The sequence below is a fragment of the Psammomys obesus genome, unplaced genomic scaffold, assembly GCF_907164565.1.
Source record: "Psammomys obesus unplaced genomic scaffold, mPsaObe1.curated_primary_1811, whole genome shotgun sequence".
In the NCBI taxonomy this organism is placed as follows: Eukaryota; Metazoa; Chordata; class Mammalia; order Rodentia; family Muridae; genus Psammomys; species Psammomys obesus.
In genome coordinates, this window is record NW_026596079.1 from 1,040,559 (window position 1) to 1,059,233 (window position 18,675).

An 18,675-nucleotide genomic window follows, 5' to 3' on the forward strand; every position below is an offset into this window, starting at 1 on the left:
ATTCCTTCTCGTCAACCTGTTTACAGAACTTGCCACAGCTCTGCAGATGAGGAACTGGGTCTTCGCAAGAGAATGCCAGAAGGGAAGGTGGGGAAAGTGCTTCTGTCACCTTGTGTTACCAGATGACTAAGGTTAGCCGTTAAGGTAAGGCAGACTCCAGGAAGCAGCTCCTGGCAGCAACACCAGCATCAATGGCAGTGGCTCATCAGGGAGAAACCTTTTGTTTCAGTTTGTCTGAGGTCAGGGCTAGGGATGAGAGTAGGAGGGGCAGCTGGAGCAGCCAGGGATGGCCAGTTGGCAGAGCCTGGATACCAGGATGAGGAATACTGGGCTTCATCCTGAGGACACCAGGTAGTGAGGGCTCTTAGGTAGGTGGGCTGTGGGGTCCTTGGCTCACATCTGGCAGTCTGGTTTGTAGAAATAAGGTAGAAATTAATCTGCAGAGGTTGGGTGGGAGAGGAATGAGACAAAATGAAGGAGGGGATGGCCACATCTGGTCTGGGGAGATAGTGCAGAAACCCCAGGTTTTGTGGGGAGGGTGCTTGTGGCTTGGCATAGATCATAGCAGAGGTACCTGTAAGCTCCGGGTGGCTTGTGGAGTATGAATTCCTATGTGCCCATGAGGAACTTATACCAGTTAACTAAGCACTCCCATAAACTGCCAGCAAGTAGCAGCCCAGAGAAACCTACAAGAATCAAGGTCACCCTGATCTTGAGGTTTCAGGAGGCGAGGGGCTTGAACTGAGTTGAGATCTAGGTGCCAAGGAGCCTTCTGTAGGAAGGGTGAGGACTCACTATGTTTGTGCATAGGCAGGCTCCAGAGACGAGATGCCAAGGGCAAAGAAGTGAGGAAGAACAGGTAGGCCCAGGGAACTGGCTCCAAACGGCAGTGCCACAGTACCAGAGGCCAAGGAGCCTGCCTAGTGGAGCCATCTCTGTTCAGCTTTTTCAGGGCTGTGCCAATGACCTATGCTGCCGGTCCTGGGTAGAGACATAAGCAACTCAGAGCCCACAGTTATGCTGCGCCATTCTCAGAAAGTAGAGGGAGACACAGCCAGTCTACTCCAAACGGTGTGTCCTGACGCCTATGTGCCTCAGTGGGAACCCTGTTCCTCAGCCCAGCTCGAAGGACACACCTTAAAATTCAGCTGGTAAGATGGATGAGCTACTGTCGTCAGCCTCCACTGTCAGGGCCTGTCCAGAACTTATCAGTCCCCCTCCATACCGCATGGAGGGGTGGCAGTGAAGAGACGCAAGGAGAACAGAGCAGAAGATAACCTTTATTGGAATTTTAACGATGGCAGCATGAGTAAAAGGCTCCTCCCCTGAAACATGCCATCCTCTCTGCTCTCGGGGCTCAGCACAAGAACGAGACCCCATCCTGCATGTCCCTCAGAAGGCAGGGTGGGGAGGGAACGGGGGGGTACTCTACACCAGGGGAGCTGGGACAGGAGGGAAGCCGTGCACCCTCACCTCTTAGAGTGATCCTTCTTCCCTGGGACCTGGTGTTGATCCCAGACCCTGGAAGGGGCTGGCAGACAGGGCTCATGCAACAATGAGTGGACAGAAGGTGGCACAGAAATGCAGTCCCATCACCCTTTGGCAAGGGCAAGAGAGCTAAAAAGGGCCATGCTGTGGCCATAGAGGGTCCAAATGTTAAGTATTTGCAGTGTACATACACGAGGGTAAGAAGGGCTCCCTCTGCTCCAGGCCATGCCTGAGGATCAGAGAGAGGGAAGCACAGATGGCATTGTCATGCCAGGGGCATGGGTCTGAGCCAACCATGCCACCTGAGCTGGGGCTTGTTCTACTCCTTGGCGCGGCCAATGATGGTGAGAATATATAGGAAGATGTTGATGATGTCCGTGTACAGGTTCAGAGCTGCAAACACATACTCTTCCGGGCTCAGGGACAGCTGCTTGTTCCCTAGGAGCAGCTGGGTGTCCACTGCCAGGAACTAGGGGGGAAAAGACACGGTTGGTATTAAACGGCTTATTCGCTCACCCGGCACCCCAGCAAAGGCCTCCCAACACCCTCACTCACGCAGGTGAAGAGCAGAGCGCCCAGCGAGGCATACACGATCTCCAGGATGCGGTTCCGGATGAAGATGCAGAGTATGGCGAAGATGAAGAGCACCACCACACTCACCAGAAGCACCCCCATACAGGAGGTGAAGTCATAGCGGGTCTGGGAGGAAGGGAAGAAGGTGAGAGGCTGTGGGTGTGGAGGACTCCGGGGCTACAGTCCCGTCTTAGGCCCCCCCTCACCTGCAAGGAGAAGATGACCACCGTGAAGCAGACAGCTGTGGTGATGCCCACTGCCATGATGACTGCCTCCGTGTTGTAGAAACTGGCTATCATGCCCACCATGTAGGACAGGCTGACGGTCAGGATCGACTGCAGGGGAGGATCACAGGGGGCCTTGGGTGTGTGGCACCGCTCTGGGTTCAACCCTGTGCACCTCCCTTTCCTGTTCCACAGGCACAGGGGGACTGGGCTCAGCTTTGGGAGTTACCAGAGCAACAAGGTTCCAGGGATGCTTTCGCCGGAAGTCCCCACAACAGCTGAGGACAATGAGGGAGATGAAGAAGATGGCATAGGAGACATAGTAGGTCCAGACGTTCTCCCGGACAAAGCCCTTGACTTCCCCAACGAAAGTGAAAACGGCCACAGTCGACAGGGTCACCGACAGCTGCAGGGTCAGCACCAGGAACACCTGGGGAAGGAGGAAATCAGAGCCTCCCCAGGGCCGCCACCCCATGACTCCTCCTACCCCACACACTTGCCAGGCCCAACCTTTCTGATGAAGGCCTGCCGAATGTTTTTGTCCCAGTTGACGGCGGGGAAGTCCTGGTTGTCATAGTAAGATGGAGGCCCTTCTTCCTGGTAGTTCCCATGCTGAGGTGCTGGGGGCACAGAGGCTGGGTCAGGGTACCTTGAGAGCAGTTGAAACCCCGCTCCTGCCCCCACCTTTCGCTACACTTACAGCCGGGGTCCTGGAAGGGTGGTGGCTGTCCATAAGGGTTGGGGGGGAAGGGGCTCTGTGGGTATGGCCCCTGTGGGTAGCCTCCTTGAGGGTAGGGTCCCTGAGGGTAGCCACCTTGTGGGTAGGGGCTGGGCCCATGGGGGTAACCTGGCTGACCATAGGGATTGGGCTGGAAAGGGGCCTGTGGGTATGGGGCCCCAGGATAGGGAGGCTGAACATAGGGAGGCATAGGGGCCTGAGGCCCCACAGGATAGCCAGGGTTGGGGGGAGGATAGCTGTCCCCAGACACCAAGAAACTCTTTTCATGGGACATGGCCTCGGGTTCTGTGGCTGCCCCTAGAGGAGAAAAAGAGAACAGTTAGCTAGCTCTGACAGACTGGAACCAGTGACAGCCCCACCTGCTGTGGAACCCAGGAAGGGGAAAAGAAGAAGCTGGACCATGACCTTTGTACAGGGCTGTAAGGAGCCTCTGAACCAGGAGGCACAGAGCACTGTTGGGTGAGGTTGGTCGGGGGGCTGATGTGGACCCTTAGAAGGGGCTGCTCTTGATCGCCCTAGGGGTGGGGGATGGGAGGAAGAGTGATGGCTGTCACCCTCGGCTTGGAGCTTGGGAGATGCCTCCTCACCGCTGCAGGTCTTTCGGGTCAGAGCTCAGCAACGAAGGGCCTGGTCTGGGGGCGCGGCGCAGTGGATAGGGAGGCGTGGGGGTGTGCCCTGGCCCTCCCTTTCCCATCCCGCCTATTAAGCAGCTTGAAGGGGCCAGCGCTAGCGGCTATTTCTATCCCAGGAAATCCCCAGGCCATCTGTGATCAGCGGGAGCCCTGACCCTCCTCCTAAGCACAGGGCCCAATGTCCCTAGCTCCGGGTGCTGAATGCAGGCCTGTATTGGCTGCTAAGGTGTCTGCTAGTAGGGTACGCCAGGAACAGCGGGGTGCGGGGGTGTGTGGAGGATGGAAGCGACCAGAGGGCGTTCAAGGGAACAAAGCGGGGAAGGGGACGACGGGGGAGGGGGCGGTGGTCACAGAATGCATCCCGAGGGCGGATGGGCCCTCTTGTCGGGTTGGGGGTCGCTGGGCCTCGGGTCTGAGCCGAAAACAGCGCGCCGCCCCCTCCCTCTTGCTCAGAGCCGCCAAGCTCCCCACCCCCAATGATGCCAGCAGTCTGGGCGAGCCCGGCCGCGAGTCCTGTCCGAACCAACTGACCCGAGGCGGCCGTGCTCAGTAACGCATGGAGGGAATGGCCGACTGGCAGGGGGCTGAAGCGTTGACACGCTCCTGAGATTGGTCGGGGGACTCACCGCTCTCGGGGAGTCAGAGGCCGGTGCCTACGGTGACCGCTGCGCAGCCGCGCGCGGTGATGGCCGGTGCGTCCGCACCTGCACCCTCTGAGCGGCCGGGTTGCTTGGGCCTGCGCCTTCGGCTGGCGAGACGCAGAGGAGCCTTGTGACTGGGCGGGCCTTGTGACGGGGCGGGGCCTTGTGACGGGATGGGGCGGGGCGGGGCGGGACCTTACCGTCAGGGCCAATGTTGTGACCAGTCCCAGCGCCCCTGTGCCTACCGAAACTGCTCCGCACAACCTGGCTAGGCAGTCAGCGTGTCCTAGGTCAGAGTCCTGCAGCCTGCGTTTCCTGACGAGAGCTGGTTGGGGTCTGTCATGGGGCTGACGATTTCTGGAGGCATGAATCTCTTTTGGTTTGTGGCTCTCTATCGATGGATTCAGGGAGTTAATTCCTAAATCCAGGATTTACTGAAGCCTCCAAGCACTCCATCCCTTCTGGGCTTTGTTGTTTGAGACAAGGTCTTACTCTGTAACTACTGGTAGCTTGGAACTCACTATGCAACCCAGGCTGGCCTCAAACCCTTGCTAATCCTCCTGCCTCAGCCTTCCAGCTACTAAGATTACAGTCATGATCTTACTATACCCAGACCCTTATTTGCTTTAAAACACAGCATTTACAACTGGGTGGTGGAGGGGGCATGCCTTTAATCACACCAGGAAGCAGAGGTCAGCCTGGTCTACAAAGCAAGTTCCAGGACAACCAACCAGTACTTCATAGTGAGACCCTATCCTGAAAAGACAAAAACAAGAAGCCACAATTCACTTTCCCTCTTTTATCTGCACCTCTTCCAGACTGAGAGACTTAATCATTTAACTGTTCCATTCTCTCATACTCAGCCTCTTGTCGTTTGTCTCACATCCTCAAAATAAATTTGTTAGGAAGTGGAGGTGGGGCCAACCCCCTGCCTCAGTTCTGGGGTGGAGGGAGGGCTTCCTGAGGAAACTTTGTTCTGGGTGGTCTCCAGGTCTTCATGGCTTGAGGATGTTCCAGTTCTCCTCTGGTTCTCAGCAAGGCCTTACAGTAAAGGCTGGGAAGGGATTCTCTCCTGTGTCCACAAAGCACTGACTGTTTAACAGCTGGATCTAGTGAGGGTGTGCCCTGATACGTAGCTTTTGCACAGGATCCTGGTATAAACATGGCCACTGTGGCTGATTACAAATTCTCATTGGGTTCCGTTGCTAAACGGATAAACGCCCTGACAAAAACTGGCACAGGGGAGGAATGTTGTATTTGGCTCACAGCTCCAGGCCGCAGTCCATCATTTCTGTCAAGGCAGAAACTCAAGCTGCTAGCCATTTCACTTGAACAGCTGAGAGCACAAAACTGTGCTGCTTGCTTGCTTGCTCTCAGTTAGCTCTCTTAAACAGTCCAGAGCAATGGTGCTATACACATTCAGAGTGGCTATTCCATCTCAATTAACAAGAAATCCCTTGAAACACGCCCACAGGCCAGCCCAATCTAGATATTTCCACTCCAAGACTTTCCCCTTGGATGATTCTAGGTTGTGTCAAATTGACAGTTAAAACTAACTAGCACACAAGGCATTGCCAGTTTAACATCCAGTTCGCAGAAATTGCCTAAGATTTAACCATGGCAGTAATGTGAGCTGTTTTAGTGCATCCTGCTTGTGGCAGGACCTCTGTAGCAGGCATTTATCTAAGCACAGTGCGCTAGAGGGTAGATAAGTCCCATAAGAGGAAAGCATAGAGCGTACTGAACAGGCTTTTGTGAAAACAGAACTGTAGGCGTTGGTTCTTCAAATGATACTTTATTTGGGGGTTCCTTAAACCTTACACCTCCCTTCCAAACCCCCAACCCCAGGCGGGAAAAAAGAAAGTTGGAAGGGAAAGGGGACGTAGCCCTCTTTAGGTCTTCCTGCTGGGTAAGGTAGGATTCTTTGGGGGCAATAGCAATGTCTGTCTTCAGGACATCCAGAAGTCCAGGTAACCAGCAAGCCAGCAAGCCAGCCAGCCAGCCAGCCAGCACAGCAAGCAGTCCTTCACCTCCTCCAAGCCACCACATTTTCTTCCTCTGGGCTATCATATTTATGCCCCTCAAAGTTCTCAGAATTCAACTAATTTCAGCTGGCAAAGACCAGGCCCCTGCACTGAGCAATAGTGAGCTGTGAACAAACGAAAATCCCACACTTGGGATTATAACCAAAACATGCTGATATACCATAAACCAAAACGGCCACAACCGAGAACCTCATATCATTTGTGGGATCTTTAAGGAAAATAAAACAACGAACACAAAGTTGACTACAGGGCCTCGGAAGGAGCCTGGACAACTGAGAGGTCCTTTGAGTTTTTAGCTCCATGTTAAGGCTGCCACTAAGCCTTAACATGGCTGGCTGAGGGAAATCAGGGAGAAGGGATGCTCACGTAGCTCTGTCAAACAGAGTAAAGCTGGTGCAGGGAGACTGGTATAGGCAGGAGCTGAGGACAGGGAGGTTGGGGCTGAATAAACACCAGGATGATGTGTATGGAAAGGAATTAAAGGGATAGGAAATGGGGGCTGGAGAGACAGCTCAGAGGTTAAGAGCACTGGCTCTTCTTCCAAAGGTCCTGAGTTCAATTTCCAGCAACCACGTGGTGGCTCATAACCAACTATGATGAGATCTGGTGCCCTCTTCTGGCCTGCAGGCAAACATGCAGGCAGAATACTGTATAAAAAATTAATTAAAAAAGGGGGGGTAGGAAATGGGGCCAATTAAACTTTGGCTTTTACAGCCATTGACCGTGGGGTTTGTAGCAGCCATTGGAACCCTGCCAGCTCCGTGGAGGATCCATGATGGCAGTACCCAGGAGTGCTGGAGAAGAAAAGAGGGTATCATGGCTCTTCAAAAAGTTCTGGACACCTTTAATCCCAGCACTTGGGGAGGCAGAGGCAGGGGGATCTCTGCAAGTTTGAGGCCAGCCTGGTCTACAAAGTGAGTAGAACAGTCAGGGCTACATACACAGAGAAACCTTGTCTCTAAATCAATCAATCAATCATCAGTAAAGTTCTAGAGGCTCTTAATTGTGGGGAGAGGAAAGTAGTAGAGATTCAAGGACTACAGGGTTAGACCTATAGACTGTGCGAAAACCATGATCATTTGGAGGTAGAGCTGGCGTGACCAGAAGATGTGGGTAGAGAACATAGTAGTTAGAGCCTTGGGGATGAAAGAAGCAAGCAGGCTATGGTGGTGGGTGGGAGAGTGAATTCTAAAGGCACAGCCTGAAATCTGGGCATGGTTGGACATGCCTACAGCACCAACACTCAGGAGGAGACCGAAACAGGAAAATCACTTCTAATTCAAGACCAGTCTGGCCTGTACAGTGAGTTTCAGGCAATCTGGGCTACCGAGTGATATCCTGTTTCAAAAATAACAAAGGCATAGCTTACGTACATGTGAGGACTGGTCCTGTCTGTGACTCCAGCTCCCCATTCTGTGTAAGGATTAGTGGCAGAAAGGTATGTGGTTTAGTGGCTACATCTGAGGTGATGACCAAGGGTTGGTACAGATGGGAGAACCAGGCAGATGTGGGCTGAAGGGAGCTATAGGAAAGGAGCTGTTACCATGCGAGCTTTTACATTTTCAAACAGTTACTATTTGTGTGTTTGAGTGACACCGTGTAGCTCACATGGGAAAGAAAACTTGCAGGAAGCAGCCATCTCCCTCCATCATGTGAGACCCGGGGTTTAGAATTCAGTTTGACAGGCTTGGCAGCAAGGGCTTTTACTTGCCCCTGGACATGAGCTTTTGGGGGCCAAGGGTGGAACTGCTTACCCTCAGCACTTAGAAGCAAGGCTGATTACCCTCTGGGTGCGAAGGACCTGTTTGAGAAGGTTCCTAAGAGCTAGACTCAACCAGGGGCCAGCCTATGGAATCAGTGCTGCTCACGTCCAGGGCCTGGGCACAGAAGCCTGGAGACCCTTGGTTGGGGATAGGGGTAAAGGGGTAGAGGGGGGTTGTTTCATTGGTGGGACTGGCCTGACAGCAACTCAGGGATGGTGGTTAGCCACAAAGAGAAGGCAAGAAAGTAGAGAAAGTCTAGGAGACGTGTGATCCACCCTGCCAGTCAGAGGCTAGTGCAGGTGCTAGCAGAAGGATCCTTAGAAGTTCCCTCAGCAGAGGAGGAAGTGCCCTGAACTACAGTCACTGGCTTAGCTCCTCCCTCTTTCCTTCCCCAAGTCAGTTTCACTTTTGCTTTCCTATATCTGGCCTTCTGACTGGGAAGGACAACAAACTAACCGACTAGCCTGAGTCAGCAGGGTAAGTGTAAATGTGGGGCGTTGGGGAGCAGCTAGAGGCATGGGAGAGGGGACTGAACAGGTGGAACGGGCCTCTTCCCTTCCCGTGTGTGTCATGCCAGGATTCTGATGGCAGAGGAGGAGGAGGTAGGGAGAGCCTTGGAGCTCCAGGGACTGCCCCCTGAAGTGCCAGATGAGTTGCTTACCCTCTACTTTGAGAACTACCGTCGCTCTGGTGGAGGACCTCTGTTGAGCTGGCAGAGATTTGGCTGTGGGGGTATCCTTGTCTTTCAAGATCCTGCAGGTGAGGAGGCTGGCTCAAGGGGGGCTGTCTAGGTGCGCTGAGGCTTTGCCGTCCCTGACGCCTCGTCTCTGCTCACAGATGCAAGGAGGGTCTTAATCCGAGCGGAGCACCAACTACATGGTGCCCGGTTGAGCCTGAAGCCAGCCCCGCCACGTGCCCCTGAACGTGTGCTTCTGCATCGACTGCCACCTGACACTTCACCTCAGAGCCTGGAGCAATACGTTCAGGCCCTGCTGTGCGCTGCGGGGCACCCCGTGCAGGCTTGCCATGTCCTGGCCAGTCCTCGGCAGGACTGTGCTCTGGTCCAGTTATCCATGCCCCTTTCTGAGGCAGGTGAGAGGCAGGGTTGGGGGCATAGCTTCTCGTTAAGGAAGGTGCCTGAGCTGATTCACATACTGTCCGCAGAGGTCTCTGCCCTGGAGGAGCAAACCCGGAATCTGCCCCTGAATGGGACCACAGTATCCTTGGCCTGGGTGCCCCAGACCCGAGCAGTACGTGTGGTGGACGGCGCTGCCCCGGTGGACACGTTGCTGTTGGAGCTCTACCTGGAAAACGAGCGTCGCAGTGGCGGGGGCCCCTTGGAGGGTCTGCGCAGCCTGCCTAAGCAACTGGGCACTGTTATCCTCTTTCAGCAATGGCAGGGTGAGTGGGATGATAAAACCAGCAGGACCCTTTCTCTATGCTAGAAACTCAGTGCGCTTTCTGTCTTCCATCTTCCTCCAGTGGCTGAACGCGTGCTGAAGCGGAAACACTGGCTACAGGGCTCTGAGTTGAGCCTGGTCCCCCACTATGACGTCTTAGAGCCAGAGGAGCTTGCTGAGGGCATCAGTGGAGGAGATCACCCAACCTTGCAGCAATCTGGAGTCATCCAGCATGCTCTTACAGGGGCAAGAGGGCTGCCAGGGGCCCTGCCTATGACTGTGGGCTCTGGGGGGACACCAGGACAATTAGGAACCCCACTAAAGACAGGTCTTGAAGGAGCTCCAGGACAAGCCATGCCAATCGACTCAGGGCCTGTGAAGTCTCTGGGCCAAGAGGAGCCTATAAACCTAGGAACTACGGTATCTCCAGAGCAGGCTGGTTTCATGAACCAGGAGATTATGGGGTCCGCAAGCCCAGTGGGTCCAGTAGAAAGCTTTACAGGACTCCCAGGTCAAGTAGGACCTATGATCTCAGACACAGAGGGAGTTGAGGGGCAGGAAAGCCTGGCGGAAGTTGGCACAAGCTCACCAGAGCAGGAGGGGCTGTTGGGTTTAGTGGGAATGGCCATGGAGTCTCCAGAACCAGGGCTGGAGAGCCCGGGATATGGGGAGCTGCAGAGGCAAGAGAGCTTGGTGGAGATGGTGATGTCAATGGACCCAGGGGCCATGCGTTTCCTGCAGCTTTATCAAGAGGACCTCCTTGCCAGCCTGGAAGATGTGGCCCTCTTCCCACTTGAAGGAGTGGACGTGACTGGCTTTCGGGTGAGCAGCCCTCAGAATCTGCTTCCTTCGCCTCTTCTGTGACTGGGGTCCGGGTACCTTTCCTGTGCTCTGAACCTGTATACTGTCCTCCTTATGGTCCCGCAGCTTTATGGGGCCAGGACCCCATGCCAGGCAGCTCAAGAGTTGCTGCAGAGTCTGCTGTGTAGCATTAGCTGCCACGTGCTGAGCATGAAGCACCCAGGCAGTGCCAGGTTCCTGCTGGGTATGGAGGGGCAGCGACTTCTTCACAGGCTGGAGGCTCAGTTCCAGTGTGTCTTTGGGACAGAACGTCTGGCCAGTGCCACCCTGGACATAATAGACCCTGAAAGGGTAAGATGGAGTTTTCCCTTCATCCTTTGGTCTAACACGCCAGACCTAGGTGCCTCCTGGGCCGTGACCCTGACATCCTCTTCCCACAGACGGATCCCACTGAGGCCCTCCAAGTCCTCCATGACCACAGGACAGGCAGTGATCAGGAGAACATGAAACTGGGTAGGGCTCCCTCGGGGCCATAGTATGTCCTGTAATTCTTTTCATGACAATCCTCTCCTTGCTCTGCCCTATCACTTATTTAGTGACCCTTTTGTGGCCTACCCGTAGCCACAGGTGCAATCTTTCTCTCTCTCTCTCTCTCTCCCTTGCTCTTTTTTTTTTTTTTTTAATCCACTTCAATTCATCCTGTCATTTGTCATCAGTCCCCTGGCTGGGCCTGACCCCTGACCCAGTGGCCTCTTTCTACCTTTAGAGGAAGTTCAAGAGCTGCTGGCTACCTTGGAGGGCCTACCTGGGGAGGACAGGCTGCCTCTGGAGATGGGGACAGAGAGACCTGGAGAGCAGTCAGAAGAGACCACCCTACAGCAGGAGGTGGAAAACCCCACACTTGAAGCTTGGGAGGAGACTGTGGCCTCAAACACAGGGCTAGAAGAGGAGGCTACGCTGCAGCTAGCTATCCACCGATCCTTGGAGTCTCAAAGCCAGGTGGCTGATGAGCGAGAGGCCACTGCACTAAGGCAAGCCCTGGCCCTCTCCCTATTAGAAGCAGAAGAGCCCCTGGGTGATGACACTGGGGGCAAGGCCCAGTTGGTAGTGCACACATCCTTTGAGCAGGATATGGATGAACTGAACCGGGCCTTATCCTGCGCCTTGGAGGAACACCTTCAGGAGGAGACAGTGAATCTCCAAGGCTGTGTGCTGCCCTCAGAGCTTGGGGCACGCCTGGAGAGGTGTTATGATGTGAGTGCTACCCTATGCGGTGACCGAATTGTCCTCCGTGGCTTTGGGGTCCAGCCTGCCCGTGCAGCTCGCCACTTAGCTGCTCTCCTTGGCCCCTGGGACCAGAATTTGACCTTTCCCTTGGAGGCCTCAGAAAACAACCGTGAGTCTGTACCTTGTACTTGGGAGGGTGGAATGGGTTGGCTTTTAGGCAAGTGCTGAGACATGGCTCTGATGTCCTTTCTTCCTGTGTGTCAGTGTCAGAGCAGGGGCTAAAAGATCCCTTGGGCAGGCTGGAGGCCCTGGAAGAGAATTCTAAGGAGTTCCAGGATGTGGTGCAGGCCTTTTATGACACCCTGGATGCTGCCCACAGCAGGATCAGCATTGTTCGAGTAAGTTCACATCCTCTGTGGTTGGCCTTGTGACCTGTGTACACTGTCCTTTGTATTAGGGTCAGTTGACCAAAAGCTGCTTAAAGTGGACATGTTGAAAGCTGATAGACTGGATTGCCACATTCATACATGGCTCCAGGAACTTGAACCTGACTGGGACCATTGAGGGACTGAAGAAAAGACAAACACACAGATACAAGGAATGCTGGGATACAAGGTCTGGCCTCTTAGATGGAGAAACTGAGGCGCCCCAGAAGCTGAATGTCTTTATTGTACAGAGCTGACCAGGAGGGGTGGGGTGTTGCATACAGCTGTACAAGGAGGCAGGGTAATTATATACAGATAAGTGAGGAGATAGGTTTAGCAAATCTCAGTGGGAGCAGTCACCGTGCAAGCAGTGCATATCCTAGGGGAGAAAGCTGTCACGGACATTTTCTGCACACGCCATCAGCATCCACGTTTGGACCAGAAGAAGATTTTGCCATGCCTCTGAGCCTCCCAGGTAGAAGGCTTTGCCAAGGTTCTGGGGTCCCTGACATGGCCGGCTCATGTCAATAACACCCACTTACTTAGGACTCCATTCACTCAGGGTTCCTCTGCTCCCTACAATAGATAAGCACCCCTTCTTTGCCCAGAGAACATTTAGAGTCTTCGGAAGATGGACAGAAGAGCATAGGGACTAGGGATCTAACGGGCCTGCCTGTCAATGCCACAGTTGCTACCATCTGGCAGACTATGTAAGGATTACTCTTCCTGTTGGGGAGGAGGTGGTTTTCTGTCTCCAACAGAGGCCTTTTCTGGCAAAGGGCCAACTCCTCATTCTCTCTGTGAAAATAAAATAATACATTTTTATGTGTGTGTAGAGCTGGGCATATAGGTTAGTGGGAGAAAAAATATACATATATGTGTGTGTTATATATTTATGGTGGCTGCTCCTCCTGTATTCTTGTTAAATTTGGCAACTATGAGCATGGACAAAAAACAAGATAGTACCAAGTAGTGGGGAGCCCGAATGAAGCCTCAGCCCCCCCCCCGCCACTTCCCAATCTGTCCAGGCAGGTGAGAAAAGAACAGAGGCAGGTAGATATCTGTGAGTTTGAGGCCAACCTGGTCTATGCAGTGAGTTCCAATCCAGCTGGAGTTATATAGTAAGACCTTGTTTAAAAAAAATAAAATAAAATAAAGGACTGTTGGGGAGAGAGGGACTGTCAGGCTAGTTTGCCACATGTGGCAAGGGAACCAAGCGTATTCAGGGAGTGACAACAGACACCCCTGGAAATACACTAAGGAGATGGAGAGTAAGCAAGAAAGGAATGCATGACCAACAATGACGACGGCCTTCTCATCCAGAAGGTTGAACGAACCCATAGATGAGGCCAAAGATGGCCGTAAACCTGTTGAAAGGGCAGGAAAGTTGTCAGTCTGCGGTGAGACTGGGCAAGGTGCTCTTCCCTCTTGATGCTAAAAGTTGTAGGTGGGGCTAGTAGCCTCGGTCTTCTTGTAGACATGCCTGAAAATGCAGAACTTCTGGTCTTCCCCAGAGGTTAAGAAGGTCACTGACAACTGTTGTCACCTATGACCATCACTGCCACAGCAATTGCCGTCCAAAAGTACCGCGGTCACGGTCTGCTGGTTCTGTTAGTAGTATTAATTTACTTGATTCTTCTAGTAAGTGTATTTATAACTTAAGATGGCACATTTGATGTTTTCTTCTGCTATTACTTTAGAGACGTTTTTGTTTTGTTTTGTTTTTGCTTGTCTGCTTATACAAAGAGGAATAGAATGGGTTTTCTTTTTCTGTCACCTCTTCCTCCTACCATCTCATAATTTGGTCATTTGCAATATTTAAATTATGTAGTTAAGGTGCATAAACCAACTTCACGTTATAGCCTGCATGCTTTGGCTTTATGTTGATAATGAAAAAAATACCTACCCTTGTATCACAGCCAGGTAATTGTTAACATATTTGGTAACACTGTGGGAGCTTTCAGGGAGGTGGTGGGGCTTGCCTTTAATCCCAGCACTTGGGAGGCAGAGGCAGGCAGATTTCTGAGTTCGAGGCTTACAAAGTGAGTTCCAGGGCTACACAGAGAGACCTTGACTCCAAAAACCAAAAAAAAAAAAAAAAAAAAAAAAAAAAAAAAAAAAAAAAAAAAAAAATTAAACAAACAAAGTGTAGGAGCTAAGGAGGTGACTCAGAGGCTGAGAGCACTTGTTACTTTTGCAGTGGGCCTGGGTTCAAGTCTAAGCATCAACATGATGGCTCACAACCATCTGTAGCCCAGTTCCAGGGAGCCAAAGCCCTCTTTTGAACTCTCCTGGTACTAGGCATGTGTGTGGTGTACAGACATTCTTGAAGGCAAAACATGCACATGAACAAAGACTATTTTTTAGAATGTATATTTTTTCAATTATTTTCTTTTAGTTTATGTAAATGAGTGTTTTGGCTGCATGCATGTCTGTGTACCATGTGTGTGCCTGGTACCCAAGGATGCAGAGGAGCATCATATGGTTCCTGGGAACTGAACCCACATCCTTTAAAAGACGAGCCAGCACTTTTGACTACAGAGCACTCCTTAAAAAAAAAAAAAAAAGAAAAAAAGAAAAAGAAAAAGAAAGAAAGAAAAAGAAAAAAAGTTTTTGTTTTTTTTTTTTAAGTAAAAAAATAAAACAAGAATGTTTGGAGCCTGGAGAGATGACTCAGTGGAGTTTGATTCCCAGTCTCCATGTTAGGTGGCTCACAACTGCCTGTCACTCCAGCTCCAGGAGATGACTGATGCCCTCTTTTGGCCTGTGAGTGTACCTACACACATACATACAAAAATTCAAACAACAAAATGTCTTCAAGAGGGAAAAACGAAACAAACACATACAAAAAACAAAACAAACCAAACACACAAAAAAAAAAAAACCCGTCACAACCCTGTGTGGTAGACTAGGAATGTAGTTCTGCTTGGTGGAGGGCTCCCTAGCATTCACAAAGCCCTGGGTTCTGTTTCTAGCAATGAACAGAAGGGACGCACTAATGCCACCAGTGAGGGGAAGGAGGAGGCAGCAGGGTGAGAAGGTCATCCCCAGCTACATACTGAGGTCAAGGCCAGCCCAGGGTACATGACGCTATGTCTCAAAAAGCAACAAGAAAATAATAAACATGCAAAGAAACAAATGAATAATGTCGGATGAGAGAATATTCTGGGATTTAGTGTCTCCTTTTGTTGTTGTTGCTGTAATTTTGCTTTCCTTGTTCTGAGTCATGCTTGACTTCTGGGCAAACTGATCTCTTGCCATCTTGATGCGCAGATTCTGCAACTGAATAGGAGCATTTCTGCGTGGGCAGTGAACATCTTGGAGTTTTAAGTTATAGTAACAACTGTGTGTATGGCAAGTGCTTGTAACCCAGGCACTTCAGAGTTAGAGACAGGAGGATTCCTGAAAGTTTGAGGCTAGTCTGGTTTACATAATAAAGGCTAGTCTGGGCTACATAGCAAGAACCTGTCTCAAAACCAAAAAGTACACATAAAACCTATTATAACTAGAGGACTGTTTTGCAACTATTTTATTTTATTGAGACAGGTTCTCACTATGTAGCTCTGGCTGTCCTGGAACTCATTATGTAGACCAGGCTAGCTTTGAACCCACAGAGATCATGCCTTCTCTGCCTTCTGAGTATTGGAATTAAAGGCATGGCTCTAATTTGATAGATGTAAACTTTCCATGATTTTTCATTTGCTAATTTGTCCTTGTTTGTCTTCATTATTATCTTGGCTGGAATATAGTATTTAGATTCCAAATATATTTTTTCTCACATTTATGAAGACATTGCTCTTCTCCCATCTTTATGTAGGTGGGTTCTGGGGCCTGGATTCAGGTTCTAGGCTCACACATCAAGGACCTTTACTTTTTGGGTCATCTTATAGCCTTCCATTCTTAAAAAATTAGAACAATCGATTGTTGTTGTTTTTTAAGATTAAAAAAACATGTGTTGTGCGGTGGTGGCATGTGTGGGTGGGTGGGATGGGAATTATGTGCACATGAATGCAGGTGACTGTGGGGGCCTCTGAGCCCCCTGGAGCCGGAATAACAAAAAGTTGTGAAAAACCCTGACTTGGGTGCTGGGAGTCAAACTTGGGTCCTCTCAAGAGCAGTGCGCACCCTTAACTGCTGAGCCATCTCTCCATCCCTGTGCATGATGATTTACCAACGTCTAGTATTGTTGAGAAACCCAGTGTGGGATTTCTTCCCATCTGTATTTGTATCCTGACCCTGGTGTGTGTGTACTTGAAAAGGTTTCTTCACTTCAAAAAGCTATAGTTTTCTGTTAGGTGCCAGGGGCATGTCTTACCCAGTGTCCTTGGCACTTCATGGTTCTCTCCATCTGGTGACATGGCCTCCATCTCAGGGAAACATCTTCCACTGTGATCCCAGGAGCACCACCTTCTCACGAACCGGAGCGTAGACCTTCTCCATCTGTGTCATGCTCTTGCCTGTCCTCTCATGGGTTCTTTCCCTTTCCCTTTAGCTCTGTTCTCAGCACCAGTTCCTTAAATCCATCTAGAGTACCACACAGCCGATCTTTAGCTTTAACCATTTCAGTATCTAGCCCACTCACAGAACAAGCTCAGAAATCCTTTCCTTCTCCTCTTCTTTTCTTCCTCCATCCCTCCCTGCTTCTCTTCCTCCCTCCCTTTCCTTTCCATTTTCTTTTTTCTTTTCTTTTTTTTCTTTTTTCTTTTTTCTTTTTGGTTTTTCAAGACAGGGTTTCTCCGTGTAGCTCTGGCTGTCCTGGAACTCTAGACCAGGCTGGCCTCAAACTCAGATCTGCCTGTCCTTTTGTCCTGAGTTCTGGGATTAAAGGTGTGCGCCACCACCACCTGGCTTTTCCCTTTCCTTTTTTTATCTGGGGAGCCAACCCACTTGCCAAGAAAACACTCTGCCCCTGCACCGCACCTCCAGCCTTGAAATCTCATTCTTAATGCCCTGCTTCTGATGTTCAGACTGCTTTTCAAAGCAGCTATTTCTGTTTTATGGGTGTGGTGTTCGTCTGCCTCCTTCTCCTGAAAGGTCAATTGGAATTTCTTTAGAAGGTCCGTTTGAAACCCCGAGTTTGTTCCTTTGGAGCTGAAGCTGTCTGAGTCTCCCAGCATGGAGAGGCAATGTCGGCTCCTGCTGAAGCCCGATTGGTGGTCCTAAGTTGAGATGAGTTGGGGTGGGCTCTGCCCACCTGCACGGCTCCCTGGAGGAGTCAGGCATCCCTGGAGGAGTTAGGCCTTCCTGGAAGCCAGTCCTCCAGTGCCATTTGTCCCCAAGAGGTGGTGAATGCATTCTTCCGGACAGAGCATGATGGGGGGCGGGGGTGGGGTTCATGTGTTCACTCAAACTCTCAATTCTTCCTTCCTCCCACCAGAGAGCTGGTGATTGCTGAGTTCAGCTCTCTTCTGGCCAGCCTAGGGAGAGGTTCCAGACAAACTCACCCCAGCTTCCATGCACTTGGCAGGTGGAGCGTGTGTCACACCCGCTGCTGCAGCAACAGTATAAGCTGCACCGGGAGCGCCTGATGCAGCGCTGCCAGCAACGCCCGGTGGAACAAGTCCTCTACCACGGCACGTCGGAATCCGCCGTGCTCGACATCTGTGTGCACGGCTTCAACCGCAGCTTCTGTGGCCGAAACGGTAAGGCCTGCGCGGGGCAGGGACGCGGGCCACACTGCCCCCGAGGATCCTTGGTGGCTCACCTGTCCTTGTCCGACAGGCACCCTCTACGGACAGGGCGTGTACTTCGCCAAGCGTGCCTCCCTGTCGGTACTGGATCGCTACTCGCCTCCCAACGCAGAAGGCCACAAGGCAGTGTTTGTGGCACGGGTGCTGACCGGCGACTATGGACAGGGCTCCCGAGGTCTGAAGGCGCCTCCTTTGAGGGCCTCTGGCCAGGTCCTTCGCTACGACAGCACGGTGGACTGCCTCCTCCAGCCCAAAATCTTTGTCATCTTTCACGACACCCAAGCTCTGCCCACTCATCTAATCACCTGCAAGAACATACCCCGGGGTACCCCCTGGTGAGACCCCCTTGGTCTCTTCCATCTCTTTCCTGGACATTGGGCCTGAGAGGCCAGCTTGTTTCCCTGCTCCACAAAGTTTCTAAGCGTTAGAGCTGCCCCCGGGGGCGCTCTTGTCTCTGACTGGAAAGCCAGGACGACTGTGGACTGGGGAGGGCCAGACCTAATCGGTTCCCTGGCCTGCTCCACCGCCAGGGGTCAGCAGAACACGGCAGGAGGGCGCGTTGCCAGGCACACCCGCGGTGGTTGGACCGCGCCCTAACGCGGCTTCTGTCTTTGAATAAACCTGTACTTGGAACCAGTTAGATTGAAGGACTGGTTGAAACTGGGAATCCGACCTCTGTGTGGGGAGTGGGGGCCACGCACGTGGCTAGGGACAGGGTCAGCTGTTCACAGAGGGGTGGGGGCGGCGGTGGGCAGTGGACCCAGGCGTCTGGACGCCCCGCGCTCCTACGACCTCACGCTCCCCAGCAGCATCTCCGTCTCCTCGCGCGCCGACCGCCTAGGTGTGCGCACTCGGTGGGCGCCGCCTGATCAGTCATACCGTGGGCTCCGGTTCTGCAACCTCCCGGTCCAGGACTCCTGGCTCGTAGCCCGGTCACGCGTGAATCGTTCGCTCGCTCTCGGAGGTGCCCAGGCAGCGAAGCTCTTGGTGGGACCGGGGCGGGGCTCTCGGTTCGCCCCGCCTGCGC

At 52.2% G+C, this 18,675-nt stretch overlaps 2 protein-coding genes across 5 annotated transcripts; one reads left to right on the forward strand and one right to left on the reverse strand.

Moving 5' to 3' along the window:
* Positions 1–1,260: 1,260 nt before the first annotated feature.
* Grina (glutamate ionotropic receptor NMDA type subunit associated protein 1) lies at positions 1,261–4,438 on the reverse strand. 2 transcript variants are annotated; one of them, XM_055626328.1, is made up of 8 exons: positions 4,283–4,438; positions 3,430–3,539; positions 2,986–3,321; positions 2,796–2,905; positions 2,515–2,715; positions 2,268–2,396; positions 2,044–2,187; positions 1,261–1,957 (listed from the first exon to the last, which is right to left on the reverse strand). In XM_055626328.1, the coding sequence occupies exons 3-8, from the start codon at positions 3,296–3,298 to the stop codon at positions 1,808–1,810; spliced, it is 1,047 nt and encodes a 348-aa protein (XP_055482303.1). In that variant the 5' UTR covers positions 3,299–3,321; positions 3,430–3,539; positions 4,283–4,438; the 3' UTR covers positions 1,261–1,807. The 2 variants fall into 2 exon arrangements, with proteins under 2 accessions (XP_055482303.1, XP_055482302.1); XM_055626327.1 differs by lacking the exon at positions 3,430–3,539.
* Positions 3,434–18,288, forward strand: Parp10 (poly(ADP-ribose) polymerase family member 10). Of its 3 annotated transcripts, none has more exons than XM_055626326.1 (11): positions 3,434–3,483; positions 8,683–8,864; positions 8,943–9,197; positions 9,270–9,506; positions 9,588–10,327; positions 10,433–10,657; positions 10,747–10,819; positions 11,073–11,702; positions 11,798–11,931; positions 17,426–17,600; positions 17,680–18,288. In XM_055626326.1, the coding sequence occupies exons 2-11, from the start codon at positions 8,690–8,692 to the stop codon at positions 17,985–17,987; spliced, it is 2,952 nt and encodes a 983-aa protein (XP_055482301.1). In that variant the 5' UTR covers positions 3,434–3,483; positions 8,683–8,689; the 3' UTR covers positions 17,988–18,288. The 3 variants fall into 3 exon arrangements, with proteins under 3 accessions (XP_055482301.1, XP_055482298.1, XP_055482299.1); XM_055626323.1 differs by lacking the exon at positions 3,434–3,483 and adding an exon at positions 6,024–7,256; XM_055626324.1 differs by lacking the exon at positions 3,434–3,483 and adding an exon at positions 8,502–8,582.
* The last annotated feature ends 387 nt before the right edge of the window (positions 18,289–18,675 follow it).